The sequence below is a fragment of the Phoenix dactylifera genome, unplaced genomic scaffold, assembly GCF_009389715.1.
Source record: "Phoenix dactylifera cultivar Barhee BC4 unplaced genomic scaffold, palm_55x_up_171113_PBpolish2nd_filt_p 000664F, whole genome shotgun sequence".
NCBI classification, from domain to species: domain Eukaryota; kingdom Viridiplantae; phylum Streptophyta; class Magnoliopsida; order Arecales; family Arecaceae; genus Phoenix; species Phoenix dactylifera.
This window is the reverse complement of record NW_024068051.1, coordinates 185,357-201,366: the sequence shown is the minus strand read 5'-3', so window position 1 is coordinate 201,366 and position 16,010 is coordinate 185,357. Positions and strand designations below refer to the sequence as shown.

At 38.6% G+C, this 16,010-nt stretch overlaps 2 protein-coding genes across 5 annotated transcripts; one reads left to right on the top strand and one right to left on the bottom strand.

The window, feature by feature from the left end:
- Nucleotides 1–518: 518 nt before the first annotated feature.
- On the top strand, nt 519–7,886 carry LOC103720315 (annexin D7-like). Of its 4 annotated transcripts, XM_039119946.1 has the most exons (7): nt 519–944; nt 1,348–1,772; nt 4,070–4,152; nt 4,526–5,914; nt 6,630–6,781; nt 6,864–7,082; nt 7,164–7,886. In XM_039119946.1, exons 4-7 carry the CDS (start codon nt 5,845–5,847, stop codon nt 7,698–7,700), a joined length of 978 nt encoding a protein of 325 aa, XP_038975874.1. In that variant the 5' UTR covers nt 519–944; nt 1,348–1,772; nt 4,070–4,152; nt 4,526–5,844; the 3' UTR covers nt 7,701–7,886. The 4 variants fall into 4 exon arrangements, with proteins under 4 accessions (XP_038975874.1, XP_038975873.1, XP_038975876.1 ...); XM_039119945.1 differs by lacking the exon at nt 1,348–1,772; XM_039119947.1 differs by lacking the exons at nt 519–944; nt 1,348–1,772 and adding an exon at nt 2,443–2,783.
- Nucleotides 7,887–7,990: 104 nt separating this feature from the next.
- On the bottom strand, nt 7,991–12,340 carry LOC103720316 (probable beta-D-xylosidase 7). The gene is made up of 6 exons (XM_008809961.3): nt 11,864–12,340; nt 11,136–11,432; nt 10,882–11,051; nt 10,370–10,467; nt 9,363–10,127; nt 7,991–8,905 (listed from the first exon to the last, which is right to left on the bottom strand). The coding sequence occupies exons 1-6, from the start codon at nt 12,263–12,265 to the stop codon at nt 8,319–8,321; spliced, it is 2,319 nt and encodes a 772-aa protein (XP_008808183.2). The 5' UTR covers nt 12,266–12,340; the 3' UTR covers nt 7,991–8,318.
- Nucleotides 12,341–16,010: the final 3,670 nt, after the last annotated feature.

The following is a 16,010-nucleotide window of genomic DNA, read 5'->3' as shown; positions in this document are numbered from 1 at the left end:
TGGAGATGACCACGAGCTAATCGTGGTGTTTGTAATTAAATTTAAATGGATTTGAACTTTTAGCCTAGCGAGGATGCCAGGGCTTAAACAGAAAGAGTATGAGTAGATTCATGTGGGCATGTGTTTAATTCCATATTAGTTATACAGAGCCAAAAAACTCAAATAACATAATATGTTAGATATTTCTTGGTCCATGGGCAATAGAAAATTCAACAACTGTGTTGCAACTACTGCAGGAAATTGGATCCAGAAGTTACAGGTTCGTAGAGATGACCACAAGCTGATTGTGGTGCTTGTGATTAAATTTAAATGGATTTGAACCCTTAGCCTAGCGAGAGTGGATCTTGGATGCTTATATAGGGTCAAAAAATTCAAATAATACCTTCCAACTTTTTTTTTTTTTTTGGATAAGATCCTAGGTTATAATATAATTAGAGGATAAGTTGCAAATGGGCACAACACGTTAGATATTTATTGGTCCATGGGCAATTGGAAATCCAACAACTGCGTGGCAACTACGGCAGGAAATTGGATCGAGAAGTCATTTAGGATATGAGAGCGGTCAACTTTGGGGCATCAGAAGTTTACATGTCTTGCGGCCATGGAGGTTGAGACCGACAATCTCCCCGCGCCGCGGTTCGAAATCCTAGCCACCTATGAGCTCGATTTCTCTTCTTCTCAGCGATTCCTAGACGTAAGTCCCTTCCAGGCGGGAGATGGTGGCATGGAGGACCGCGCTGCCGCTCATCCTCGTCGCCGCCCTGGTAGCCGTGGAAGACATGATCTCGGCGCCTTTGTGCGAGATCTCCGGCCACGCGGGCGGAGATTCGAGCCGTCCAGATGACCTGAAGTCCATGATGGTGGCGGATCTTCTCTTGCTGGGACCGGACGCAGGGTTCGTCGATCTCTACCTTAGGGATCTCTTCAGATCCAAATTCTATAAGGTAATTCTCATTCCTATCTCTTGAGAATGTTTGATCTCTACCGCTTCTCTCTTATTTTGAATTCCGGAGTGGGGGATTGAATTTCTTAGCATTAGGTTTTCTAGGAATGCTCGTGAACAGGAAAAAAGCATTAAGAACTCTCCAAATCAATCAAATTTGAAACTTTATAGCTTGATTTGCACGCATGAAGCGTAAAGTTTGAAACTTTGATATGCGGTTTTTCTTTTTTCTTTTTGGTGGCACCTAAACTGAAATTATAGATGCCGAGCACAAATCTTTGGGAGGTTTAAGCCAGCTATGCTGACGAAGAGCAAGTGGTCAATTGTACTGCAGCAGTTTGAGAGTATGCTGGGTCCTTTTTTGGGGCTTCCTCTTCATATCTTCATATTGTTTTGGGTGACAGATATCGGGAAATGCAGTAAGTTAGATGAAAAGTTTGTTGGTCAGATAGCAAGCCATTTGCCAGGACTGGACTCGGCAGGTTGCAGTGCTTTAGATATCGGGAAAAAATTTCTCTTAGTGCTGTTTCGTCGTTTTATGACAACAATGAGTTACGCTTTCGTGTTTAGAAAGCTTTAGAGAGTGAAAGTGTTGATTTAGAAACCCAAATGGAGGATGCAACTGGAGAAGCTACTGAGCCTAATGAGAGAAAAAAACGAGTTTCAGTTTTTCTCCCTAGGGGGATAATGACATGGCATCAGGTTCTGAACCTGTTCTTTTACTGCACTTTCTTCTTCACTGGAAAATCAGCAATAGTGGGATGATCAAAGTGGTTGAAGAAGATCATTGGCATGATACTGCAGAGGATTTAAGAAGTCCTGAACATAGGTATTACAACTTCTCAGATATTATGATTTGTAGCTTCCAAAAATCAACATATTTTATTCAATCTCATTGTTGATATCATGAGAAGTCAAAATGTTGCATGGATTTATATAGATACGGATATATTTCCCTGGTGATGTTTGTAAAATAATTTTATAATGACCTGTAATTGATTTCCTATTGACATGATGAAGGAACAAGGGAGCAGAGAATGTTTGGTAAAGGTTTTGTTTCAGCACATGGTAGAAAGGATTAACAAGACCTGCATCTGTATATGTGCTAGATTTCTGGAGAAATATGTTCCCAACATGTACAATCCATTGGATATTTCATGTTTTTAAAAGTTATGTACACATTTCTCTGAGTTTCTCATAAGAATCGTACTTTTTGTTGTATTACAGTCTGTTCATTTCTAGCTGCTTTTTTCCCTCCCAAGCGACCAAGGTTTATGTATGTATGTATGTGTGTATGTGTTAATCTTGTTATGTCATATTGTTCAACTGAGTAAACAATGATGCTTCGAAGTTGATAGTCAAACAACATTTAACAATCATGCTGAAGTAGTTGTATTGATAAATACCCGTTATCATTTGGCTATTGGTGCAATGGAAGTGCAGGGTTCCACGCCGAGTGGGTGGGGTTCAGGATTAGGTTGATTATCATGAAGGTAAAAGAGCATACTATCCATTTCCTTTTTAAAAGTTATTTGGCCAAGGTTTGTAAAATAACAATGTGGCAGTGGAAGACCAGTGGATTTCCTTTTATAAATTCATAAGTATTTCTGTAGTGAATCTTTAATTCTTGTGCTACCCTACTATCTGTCAGGCTAACCATTCAGGTAGAATTTTCATTCAGAATTTCCTTTCCTAGCAGGGATTCAAACATGGATAAGAAACATGCTCTTCGTATCTTGGATGACAACCTATTGTTACATGAACTCTCTGTTAGTCTCTTCTACACTGGAAGGTTCACATGTTTGCTCATTGCAATGTGAAGGCTTGCCAATTTGTTTAGGTAGAAGACCATGACCTTAACTTAGACTTAATGATCATTTTGGTGTGTCATATCAAGAGCAATTTTGTGGGAGACATTGAAAAACAACAATAAAAGAATTTTTTTTAGATAGATGAGATGCTTGAAAAGATATCACTGAGATTGTTTTCTTAAGGACCTATGAGTCTCTTTTGTCTTGAGAGTTTGTTCTCGCGGATAGCTTGCATATCTCTTTTCTTTTCCTTTGTGTTACCTATTTTCTTTTATGTCGGTTTGCTTGTGGGTTAGCTTTGACCAAATCATCATATGGAAGTCCATATCATATCCTTTGTTTTACTTCTCCAACCAAAAAAAAATCATGATCTTTATTATACATCTAAATTTGAAAATAGTGATGGTGCTGCCAATTTAATAGGGATTGCTAAGAGAAGCATAGGTATTTTGATAGCATTGTCTAGTGATGAACGAAAACTTACAGTATCCCAAAAAAATCAGTTATGCTGTGTTGATTAGAGTATTCAGCATAAAAATGTTAAATGCTCATAAACTCGGTATAGCAAACATAAAGATGCTGGGTGGATTCATTGCGAGGGATGGACAATTAAAACTAGGAAGTACACCAAAGGAAGTTTAGGAGCATCATTATTTGAATGTTAGTGTTAAAGAACTACGCAAGACAGCTTTGCTATGTTAACAAAGACTCAACCACCCTAACAATGTGGGGACAGAATATTGATTTCAGGGTGTAGGCTGTACAAAGAAGAGGAAATGTCTTATAAATTCTTGATGATAATGGCAAGAAAAATTTGGAGAAGCTTGAGATGATCGGAAATGGGAAGACTGTATTCATAAAATTGTAGATCGCTACCTTGATCATGTCAAGGTTTAATCAAGATAACTAAAAGAACTTAGTGAACCATTACTGCTAAAGAAACATGATTAGATGATGAATGAGGTTTTCTCTGTCATGGTCTCTTTTTGTACTCTTTTTCAAGTTAGCCTCGCAGCAAGATTCATAAATTGTGTATTTCACTATTCTCATTCTATGTCATTATGTCTTCTAGAAATGTGTATATCAACTGACATGATTTATGTTCTCAATGTATGTTCTTGTTTTATATCAGTCCCTTATCAAAATTAACTTGCTTTATCTTCATTACTGCTTAATATGTGTATCATTTGGAAAACTGATACATATGTACTTACTGTAAAACTTCCTTTTACTTTAATATCTACATCATGGATTAGATTGTATTTATCTACTTATAATTTTTCTCAAGTCTCATTTCATTCTTCTTTTCTGGCAGTGATGTTGATATGCGGCCATATGAGTTCAAGCATACTCTCCCTGTAAATGCAACAGTATATATCTTCCCGTCTCTTAGCCAAGGTTTGTAATCTAAAGTTGGTTTTCTTTCAATGCTTTGAAACTGCATAAGAATTTCAGAAGATATATAATTGGCGATTCCAATTCAGTTGCTGTCATGTCATATGATCCCTATGGAATCATTGATTAGATAAGAGTTTGTATCTGACATCTTGTTGGCTGGATAAGCCACAAGCATGCACATTAACAGTTCTGGAACGAAATTTTCTTGAAAATTGTCTTTATATTCCCATAGGGCCTTTCTAACAGCATAAGTAACCAAAGGAGATCATGCAATTGATTTTGTTTAAGTTCTCTATACTTTTATTTTTCTCGCGCCACTTATGAATGGAAGAAAAAGAGAATTAATCCTTATGAAGTAACTTGCTTGTCACAGGATTGTTCAGTGTTCACACCCACAGATTTTGTTACCACGCACATGGTGATGGGACAAATGAGGTGACTGTCCCTGTCATGATATGGGCTGCTGGGGGAGACCTGGGTTTGTTGTCATCACTTTTGGACAGAACAAAGTGACTGTGCCAGTGCTCTTTGGCTACAGAATTACTAGTAATGACCTATTTGTTTATATTCATCCTGTCAATAGCGATGCTAGTGCTAATGAGGCTGTCACATTTTTAACATAGATGACAAACCCGCAATTTTGCCTCTACTTGTGATTTGGGCATTTCAAAGAATGTCTTGAGAGATCGATCACTATATTTTTGTTGTATAATTATTTTACAGCTTCTCTGATGTCTGTAATACTGATGCAGCGTTTCTTGGTTGTAAAAGGACCTCTTTGATTAAGCAGGATTCAATGAAGAGAGAGAAATTTGTATCATGTTTAAACATGTGTCCTCTTTCATCTTGGCAAAGAAACGGGCTTATGAGCACCTAAGAGTTCCCAATTAAAGCACCAATAAAGAAGACAAAGGAATGTGAAATTACTTGATTCACCAATGATGATAATGTTTTTTATAAATAACATCTAATTATTCTGTGCTTGTGAAACTGGCTGACTTTTGCTACTGACTTCTACTTCTCTCCTGGACTCTATTGCTATGTGAATGCTACCCTAAAACAGAGGTGCAGAGGTGACTATTAATCTAGATGAGGAATAAAGAATACGAAAAGAAGTTCGAGTACCACTTTGTTCTCTGACTCAGGAGCGGCAACAGATAAAAGAATTATTTGATCTTCCCCGCCACTACAGCAATAGTTGAATGGTAACTTTGTGGTTAAGTATTTAGCAAGCGGATTCTCATGCTGAATTATTTTATTTAAGGTGTGGATTCTGTTTGCATGGTGACTACGATAACTGCTTTCAGGTTTTCACCCATCATCAGGGACTCTTCTGGATTCTATTTTTTGTTTTCTTCTTCTTATTTTATTTGGATCTGACTCGGGCACTATCAGATGGAATGATTCCCTTCATGAGAGATTCTGACTATGCTGATAAGAGCATTAGTGATGTAAACATGACTTTTATTTAACAAAAGTTCCTGAAAGAAAGTGAAGTGTTGTGGGAAGGCTATGGTTGAAAATTGGAACATAGGATATGTTCTTAAGATGATGTTTTGTCTGTTCTCACCTTTCCTGGATGCTTTAAAGAAAGTAATATTCCAGGTATAGCATTAGAGAACTCAATAAATAGTACTCTCAGGCCTCTCTATCCTTAAGTTGTTCAAGATCAGCATCCGCAGGCTCTTTAAAATGGCAGCCAGTTCACAAACGGCCAAGAAATATGAAGCTGATTGTGTATACCTCCACTCTTGTTTTGCTGGTATATATTTCATAGGTCTCCAAACTTTGAATAAGTTAAGAGGCTTTTTATCTCATTTATCTAGCTATTGGGTTACCCAAAAAATCTTGCTAATGGTTTCCATGCAACTTGTCATTGTCTTTATGTTCGAGATAATCTGTAGGAAAATATCAATTTCCAAATAACTTTCATCTAAGTTCCAAAATTCTTGAGTTTATTTGCTCAGGTTGTTTAGATTTTAACTTTGCCAATAGCTAGAGAACCCTTTGAGTCAAGATCCTTGCAGCTTTTACAATTGACATCCCTCTTTAATCTTATTTTCCAATATTCAAAAATTGAAATGGTTTTCCGAACGAAGGGCCAAAAATGGTTGGTGTACGTTTTTAACGTGTTGTTTGTTAAATGAAAGATGTACTCCTACTTCAAGAACTTATCTCAGATGCTATGGAGTGTGAGAACATTGGAAGCATATTCTAAGGCCGCCACCAAGCGATGTACTCAATCTGACTTGTTTACAGTGGAAATGTATTGCCTGCAGCATGCTAGTTAATTCTTCCATGAACAACAGTCATATGCGTATTTCTTGGAACTTTAACATAATCAGTTGAATCAATCAACGTTCAGATATTATCATCTTTTGTATATCTACAACAAATATCAACTTTTAGTTTATATACATTGTCTTGAGAATTTCTTATTAAAACATATTTCTAACTTTAACTATGTATTATAACAGCAGGCAAGGGTGCATCAAATGACCCAAGAAAGGTTCTGGAGATCCTCAGTAAAAGAAACATGGAAGAGCTTAAGCTCATTCGTCAGACATACCGTGCTCTCTATAACCGCGACCTCCTCCATGGCTTCTCCCAAAGAGACAATCCATTTGCTGTAAGTCTTCCTAATCTTTCAAATGCAAGTAGAAGTAATGCATACCGATGCACCATTAGTCTTGATGATGTGTTTCACTCAGAGGGTGGCTTATCTTCGCGCAAGCGAACCTCCTGAAAGAGATGCTGAAATTGTGAGAGGAGCACTCTTTGGTCAGAGTTTGGATCCTGATACTCTCACTGAAATTATCTGCACTCGCTCTTCTTTGGAGCTTAGTTCTGCCAAGCAAGCCTATCAAGCTCAGTACGACTCCAACCTTGAACAAGATGTTTCCTCAAAAACTATTGGCAGCTTGAAGGAGGTAAACTTCTCTTTCATTTAAATTATTTTACTATTAAGTATTTATCTTTGAATGACCAAAAACCATTGTGTTTCCTGCTAGGTTCTTCTAGCAATCTTAAGCTTGAACTGTTATAATGGAGGAAGAGTTGATACAAGTATGGCAATGTGCGATGCAAAGACACTCTATGAAGCAATTGAAAGTGGAAAACACATTGATCAGAGGAGCATCATCTTGGTTATCAGCCAAAGCAGCACTAGCCAAATCAAAGCAATTCTTTCCTCCTACAAACAGCTCTATGGTCATGAATTCATGAAGTTCTTAAAAAAAGAGAAATGTGGAGACTTTGGAAGGCAGCTCCGTATTGTGATCCGATGCATTCAGTTTCCTGAGAAGCACTTTGCCAAGCAACTCCGAAGAAAACTGAAGGATGGTGATGCTAGAGAGGTTTTGATTCGAACTGTGGTGACTCGATCAGAAATCGATATCAAGCACATAAATAGTGCTTTTACCATGAAGACTGGATGGACTCTGGAGAGTCTTGTAAGGAATGAATTCAACAGTAACAGCTGCTCCAACACTGACAAAGTTTACAGCTTGGCTGGTGATTTCCTTATTGCCCTTCTCAAACATTCTTGAGAAGTTATCAAGTCTGGGTCTCGAAAAGCATTAAAATGCAAGTCGTGAGAAAAATGATAAGAGATTGGTTATCAGTGTTAACACCAATTGTTGCCTGTGAATGTTTATCATGAAATATGTCCAGGGATTTTAGCTTGTTAGGAAGTTCAACATTATTATAGAAGGGAAAAACAAATTCTAAAGAAATTCATAAAATGAGTCACGAGGATTGAGGCCAAGCATGCCATGCTCGTCTGCCCCTAAAAGTAAAACACAGTACAGCTGCAATATATAAATTATAGACTCATAGATTGAAACAGAAACTAATTGTGCACTGCATGGATTTCTTCAAATCTTTGAAAGATACATTCTCTCAATGACAGTCAGTGCTCCTTTAATTCTCATAGAAAAGCTTTTTCTGAAAGCTAGATGCTTCTTTAAGACAGCATTTATTAGACAACATGAGGGAGGAAGGATATTAGAGATTTTCTTTGAATGCTACTTTGAAAGAAAATTCCTAGTGCACTTCCATGAGCTACACTTTTCAGGGTCTGCATATTGCCAAGTTTTTTTTTTCTTTTTTCCCTTGAGAAGAATGCAAATTACAAACTTTAAAGTTCAAACTCTCTCACAACTGATTCATGCCATGATGCTGATCTGATATTCCTTTTTTCCTGTCATCAAAAAATGAGATCCTTGGTCCAACAACTTTGCACCATCTATGTTGGTTCGACCGAGGTGCTTGCATGGGCTCACAACAAATTTGACATCAGCTCTTTCCCCAGCCTTCAAATGCACACTTTGGAATCCTATCAATTGTTTCATAGGCCTCCCATACAGGGCATTAGGCCAGCGCAGAAAAAGCAAAACTGGATGTTTCCCATCCATTGGTCCATGATTTTTTACCCCAACAACTGTTGAGAATTTGAGCTTCTTGCATGCTTCGGAGCCCATGTTTGTTATATCATAACTTAAAGATCCTGACATCTTGAAAGCATCAAGACTGATCGATTTGTTCAGGTAGATTTTGTTCTCAGATTCCGCACTAAATTCATAAGAATAAGTGGAGTAGCTAAGACCGAAGCCAAAACTGTATACAGGTTTACCGGTATAAAATCGATAGGTGCGGCCTGGGTATCCAGAGGCAGGGTCAGCTCTCATCCTCATGTCAGTCATGGGAACACTTGTGAAAGACTGTGGATACCAGGTGACAGGTAATCTTCCCCCTGCATTAGAACATCAAACCAAACCACTTAACATCTGCAGTTTCTGATCAATTCATAATCCATGTAAAAATAAATTTTGGATTGTTAGAAATCTTGGTGGAGTTCAAATGTAATCTTGTAAAAGCCATTATAGTTTGAAAAAGGATGTTTCTTTATTCCACCAGGCAAATCATTCTTCCCAGGTGACTTAACATTAAAAACCTTCCCCTTTCTAGCTAACGAATCAGCACTCTTCATATGAAGTACTGGCTATAGTCCTAGAAGTACAGATTTTGGGGAAGATATAATGTGCATCAATTTTTTTCTTCCATAATTTACTAATTTCAAACTATAACTTTATGTGGAATGAGTTCAACTTCTCATCTTAATGTGTAAACTGATAGATGAACAGGTGGATTGTCTCCTGAATTTAATCATCAAGTATTTGTTGATCCTGAAGCAAAGCAGAGAGTCTCACCTGGATTATGTTCTCCAAAAATAACCTGTGCAATAGCCAGTCCACCAGCTTCACCAGGATAACCAGCCCACAAGATGCCTCCAATCTTCTTTTCATACTTGGCAAATGTGATATCTACCGGACCGCCGCATAACAGCACCAGGATTACAGGCCTTTTTGCCGCTCTTGCGACACTAGTGATAAGGCTTTGCTGCATCCCTGGGAGAACCAAGTCCACTCTATCAAGGTCCTCCCTCTCCTGCTCCAGATCCAAACCCATGAACATAACCACATAGTCCACCGATCTTGCCAATTGGACTGCTTCACTGGTTGAACTCGAAGTACAGGCAGCAGTGTCGCACCCAGATAAGTATCTGGTGTCCTTAACATAGCTCTGCAATGCCTCAAGTGGAGTGATGCTTTTGCATGGAGGGCCGGCATAGTTGCCAAGTAGTTTCGTTGCATTGTTTGCATTCAGGCCGATCACACCAAGTGACTTTACTTTCGATTTAGACAGAGGAAGGATATTGACTGAGTTCTTCAACAGAACAATGCCATCTCTGGCTGCTTCCAATGCCAGGTTCTGGTGCTTCTGCGTGCAGACTTGGCTTGGAGCTATTTTGCCATAGGCTTCGTATTTTGGATTTCCATTGAAGAGACCCAACCTCATTCTGATGGAGAATAGGTTGTGCAGAGCTCGGTTTATGTCCCCTTCAGATAGTTTTCCCTGTTGGACTGCAGACTTGGCATATTTTTGCACGTAGTTGCCACAATTCACATCCATTCCTGAAATTTAAGTTCCGAATTATAATTCTTGATTGCCTTTTATGAAGATAATGATTGAATTTGGCTGGTATAAGTTCTGATAAGATAGCATTTTTCATTATTATTGTTGTTCTTTAGCCTATTGGTCGTACCCACCTTGTGATACTAATCAATTTATGCACTCAAATTAGTCAGGACCTATGGAAGGATCAATTAGTTTTAAAAAAGTAAGAGCAGAGTGGTAGCTTCTGGATAATACATACCAGCTTTGAGAACATCTCCAACTGCATCTTCTGGCGTTTTAGCATAACCCTGAGAATCATGGATGATGGAAACTGCATCACAGTCTGAGGTAATGTATCTGATCCAAAATAAAACAAAGTTGTCAGCAGACAAGAACAAGAACTTGTGATTCAATAGCCCTCTACTCTTGGAGAAATCCAGGGTCTGACCCTTGTGGTGGTGTCCCCACCAAATTTCTCAGAAAAAAGATTTCTGACTCCCCGAGTATAAAATCATGAAGGGATGATTCAAAAACCCATCCCAGGAATCATATGCTACTTCATAGGATAACTCTTTCCTGTTAAAAGCACAATGCTGCTTTATTTTGATGATATTAGTTATCTTGGGACAAGCAGGCAGGCAGAAAGTTACAATGATGAGGCCTTATGGAGAAGACAAGTGAGTAGTGGTGCAAAGCCACAGCTAAAGAGTAATGACCAGCTCAATGGCCACTCTCACTTGAGATCACTTCTCTTTGTGCTTCATATCTTACCCATAGAATCCCCATGACCCCCTGGCTGTTTTCGACAAGAGGTTGTGATCGGCGCATGTCGGAACTCCGTTGACACGATTGTAAGAGCACATGATACCGCTCGCCCTACCTTCTTCAACGCAGCTTTTGAAAGGAGGCTGGTAAGTGTCCTCAAAATCCTGAGCTGAAACCTGAACACCAAAGGAACTAATCAAAATTAACTATCTTGTCCTCCAATCACAATATAACTCGCTGCTAGCTACATGCTTGCTTACAAGAGCATTGAACGTGTATCGAATGTTTCCTTTCCAATTATCCAGATCATATGCAGTGAAGTGCTTGCAGCAAGCTGAGGCCTTTAGCTCTGCAGAACTTCCCCCTTTGAAGGAATCACCCTGCAACCCCCTGACATAAACGGCTGCATACTTGCTCGTAGTCATCGGGTCCTCACCAGGAGTTTCCTGGCCCCTGCCCCATCTGGGATCCCTGAATATATTGATGTTTGGTGACCAGAATGTCAACCCTTCTGCCTGGCCGTTGTTGTAAACTGCCCGGGCCTCAATTCCAATAGCCTTGAAATGTAACAAGAGAGCTTAGAAAACTCATAATTGTACTCTTTATTAGCATAGACACTTCTATAACAATAGCTATAGATTAATGCAAACCATTTCTCAAACAATATCCTCTGTTCATGATCAAATTCCATTTCAGATGAGTTTTAAAATAATTCAATGGTACCTGCGCTTCTAAGGCGATAATTTTCATATTAGGATTCAATTTATTTTCAATGGTCTTCGGTGTTTGCAAGACAGAGACTGCAAATCAACATTAATCAAGAGCAATAACAATCTTATAATCCATTTTTCTTTCCTTCAGAAAAACACTACCGAGTTTGGTTTGATAGGCTTAAAACAATGAGATATCAATTGCTCTCCAGCAATACAATTTACTGAAATCATGAGCTCGAGAACTGCATTGGACTTAAGAAGTATTGAGACCGAACCTGCCCGATCTGGTACCAGATACGGGGATTGAAGGATGCTGCAGTGAGTATGACTTGAGGAAAGCTTGTAGCAGAGTGAATGGTGCCATTGAAGTGGATTCCTCGGCCTGAGTCTGAGACCCCATGAAGCGACTCAGACCACCATTTGTAGGCTGGTATGCCAAGCCGGGGGATCGAAGGGGCGATATCACCCAGCTGAGCTATCTTCTCTTCCAATGTTAAGTGTGCGATGAGATCATCCACTCTTTTGTCAATGGGTAATGATGTTGTTTTGCAGAAGGTGAAGGAATTGGTTGATGGACTCGAAGGATCACAAGAGAATGGTGGGTCTGCTGAAAGGACCAAGAATTGTGGTAGAAGGACATAGAAAAGAAGGAAATGGAGCTCCTTAGGAATTCTCATCCTTCTAGTGCAGGCGTTGCTGCTGCCAAGAAGGATGAGACTTTGGTAGGGGTTATATAACCAAGGAGAGAAGTAGATGAAGAAGAAGACAAACAGAATTCACGGATATATAGTTGCTGATGAAGCTAAGAGCGGAAGGGAATCCGAGTGGGTGTAACTACGGGGTAATGGAATGACAAAAATACCCATGTCATAAAATATTATGACGGCTTCGGAGCAAGTTTAGTGAGGGGTCATTTGGGGATCAAAAGGAGGACCAATCTTTTCGGTAAAAGGAAGAAAAGTGGGGGCGGCGCAGCTGGACCGCGGCCCATCCAGGGTTGGTTGTATTGATGTGATGGTTCCCGACATGCTTTGAACTTTACTAGAATGGCCTCACCTCCGGTGAGATTAAGTGAGCACCGCTCCAACTCAAATTAACTTGTTCCTATATACCATATATCGCCAGACAGAAACGTCCGAATCTTTAAAGATAAGTGAGCATCCCCGAGATGTGTTGTGGAGCGGACTCTTCTTCAGACAACGAAAATCACCAAAGCTACTACGTCGATTTTATTTGGAATGGCCAGGGATATTTAGAACCCTCCTATGCTGCTATAGCATCCAGAATTGCAAAACTATAGTGCTTATTTTTCACTGGTTGTATGATATGTTTCATTGTTCACCCACCTAAGGTAATATTTTTAAAATTCAAATCCTCATGTTAGTTTAGAAACTATAATTTATTCTATGAAATAATCCATAATCAAATGATAACATTATTTTCTCATAGTCCTTTATCTTTTTTGTTGCAATAGCTAATAAAGATTGGTTAACAATGACTGTTATAGCATTCACTATTTTATTTCCAAATATTCAATGCAAGACTACTTTTTGCAAGTAGCTTCTTGATTAAAAAATAATGATTGTTTCTTCTATTTATGAATTGTGACAACATATATGGACTTCATTTGGAATTTCTTGTTATGGGATATTGGTATTACTGAAATCTTCCTAATCACTTTCTAGTTTCCCCCAAAAAAATTTGCCTAAATACTGAAAATACTATTCAGCTGTGATGAAGGGAGAAGTAGAGGTAAGGTTACTGGGGAGATAGAGATCGAACTTTCCATATTTCATGATCCGGATTCGAGGCGTGACATATATCACCGACAAACAAGGACCAATGATGCAGGATGGAGCCATTAGGACCATTGTATTCTGGCATGTGGCGAGTTATAGTCATGCACGGTGTGTCCGGATATGCGACAAGCAATATGCGACAAGCAATGTGTATTCTAGCCTCAAGTAATCATATTTAGTGGCAGCCTAAATCATATCTTATAAAGATATAATCTATGAGGACTTCCAATGATTACTTTGCATAGCTTCGAGACTCAAAAAGTTCAGATTTAACACAATTATATATGGTTCTAGATTATGGACCCGTTTTGGCCTAGATGAAAGTGGGAAATCTGATTTAAGATCACAATTAATAATTAGCAAGCTTTAAATTATTATAACAATAATTAATCTGGGTAATCAACCCTCCCTCTACATCAAAAAAAAAATAAAAAAAAAAAAAAGCAAGCTGAGCCTAGGAAGTTCATTCGGTCTGAAGGATTTTTGAGCTAAAAGATCTGGTATTTGTGGTTGGCTACCTGTTTATGAGCAGCAACTACCTGACTCTAATCCACATATCAATTCCTTTTCTGCATGATTGAATGGTTTCCAAGTCACACCAAGCCATTGGCTCGGCTATTGAGTCTAGCTTTAGTAAAACAAGCTATCGTGTCACAGGCATATGATTAGATGACTGCGTCTCTTATCCTTTAGTAAATGCATGCAATCGTGACAAACTCGGGCCCATCCTAAGAGCCTTTTAGCATTCCTCAATAACTGGCTCTCATTTTGTATCTTTCGTACGAATCTATAGAAATGAGTAAAAAAAATTAAAATATTTTGAGATCTGTACAAGATATGATATAATCCAATAATTGATATTGTGAAAGAAAAAAAAAACAATCATTTCTTTGTGCGAATCATACAGCCAGACCCCTCTCCCTGATATGAGTGAGAGCAATATGAACATGAAATGATAAAAGTAAATAGAATCTGTGGATTCCTTTTTCGCCCACAATTCGACACGAGTCCAACTTTGCTTTATCCCCTTATTCTTTGAGGAGTGCAAATTCGCTTTATGACCGTATAAAGTTCGACGCTTCTTTTTTGTTTTTTTGGTGAAAAGTCCGACGTTGCTTTGAAGACATGGCAAACCAGTATATTTAAGTCACGAAGCACGAGCTTTTCTGACATCCACTTTTCTCCGCACGACAGCAGAGAGATTCCTTTCGTCCAAAAAATAAAAAAGAAAAACAGAAAGCAAGTGGACAGGAGGAAAGAGAGTTGCCTTCATGCAAACCTTGATACGTGGTTTTTTTTCTTTCTTTTTTTTTTTGTGGTAATATGGGAGCCCATATTAATCGATCCACGGAAGATCTGATAAGAGTTAAAAAATAATACAATTTGTGTTTTTTTTTTTTTGAGAGGGGGGGGGGGGGGGGGGGGGGGGGCGGGGACTTAGTATCTCATCGGACGAAATTTTAACAGCCATTTGATCATGAGTATTTAATTCTTAATCATGCACATATTTATACAAAATTTTGTACATTTATACTTTCATTGCATACATTTATAATATTTCTTGTACACAATTAGAAGTACAAATGGGTTGAGTCGAGTCGGATCATGAGTAACCTCGATCCAACCTAGTTCCTTGTTCGAATCTTAATTTTAAACTTAGATCCAACTCAATAGAAGAGCAGGTTGGGTCTAGTTTACCGCTATAATTTTTGACCCAACGGATCATTTAAATCGGATCGAATCCATGTATAACTGGGTACCCAACCCAATCAGATCTGGTTCGAATCCAACTCAGGTCAACCATCCATGACTTCAGAACTTGTGTTTGCACCTCCGCGGGTCCAAATAATTTTACAGATTTGGGTTGGGTCGAGTTAGGTTGTAGGATTGAAAATCTAAAATTATCCAAATTTTAAATGGGTCAGATCAGGTCTAAATTCAGTAAACCAGAAAATGGAATGGATCTAATTTTAGGACCTGATTCGGCTCCACGGGTCCTCCAAAACAGGTCGGATCGGATCTAAGCGGGTCGGGTCGGATCACGAGTCAATTCGACTCATTTGCAGCTTTATACATAGTTATACCATCCGTGTAAATTGCATGTATAGTCATTTGTAATAATGTATGGTATAATTGTGTACAGCTGCTAGGGCTCAAGAATTAAAGAAATTTTGAAAATGGAGGCGGGTGTTAAAATCCCAATCAACGTGGACTAGAGATTGTAATTTGGTCAATGAAGAGACTAGCTATTAAACACACGTTTCTTTTTTAGACTAATTTAGCACGAAATTATATATTTTTGAGCAATCTAGACAAGAAATCCACATTTAATATTATGTTTTTTTTCCTCCAAGCTAATGCAACAATCATGGCGAACCTTGGCACTCCTGCTTGGCCCATATCCTTGTTGAAGGCGTATATATTAACTGCCACATGGGAACCATTGCATCTACTAATTTTTTGAAGTCCTAAATGTACTGCGCCGACCTCCATAGCTGTAATCTACTTTTTAACTTTATTAATATACCCACTTTTGACTTCCAAATCTCTTCCTTCGATGCATGGGGACCGCTTCAGATAGCCCTGCTGGTGCTGAGAAGTGGGTCTTCAGCCAGAATTTAAA

What these genes read in the sequence shown, in the direction of transcription:
- LOC103720315 (XM_039119948.1), top strand. Translation starts at nt 5,845, where the DNA reads ATGGCAGCCAGTTCACAAACGGCCAAGAAATATGAAGCTGATTGTGTA. An exon ending in AAAGAGACAATCCATTTGCT is followed by an intron (nt 6,782 to 6,863) that starts GTAAGTCTTCCT and finishes TGTTTCACTCAG; the next exon opens with AGGGTGGCTTATCTTCGCGC. An exon ending in CTATTGGCAGCTTGAAGGAG is followed by an intron (nt 7,083 to 7,163) that starts GTAAACTTCTCT and finishes GTTTCCTGCTAG; the next exon opens with GTTCTTCTAGCAATCTTAAG.
- LOC103720316 (XM_008809961.3), bottom strand. Translation starts at nt 12,265, where the DNA reads ATGAGAATTCCTAAGGAGCTCCATTTCCTTCTTTTCTATGTCCTTCTA. An exon ending in GGGTCATGGGGATTCTATGG is followed by an intron (nt 10,468 to 10,881) that starts GTAAGATATGAA and finishes ATTTTGGATCAG; the next exon opens with ATACATTACCTCAGACTGTG. An exon ending in TTTTGGAGAACATAATCCAG is followed by an intron (nt 8,906 to 9,362) that starts GTGAGACTCTCT and finishes GTTCTAATGCAG; the next exon opens with GGGGAAGATTACCTGTCACC.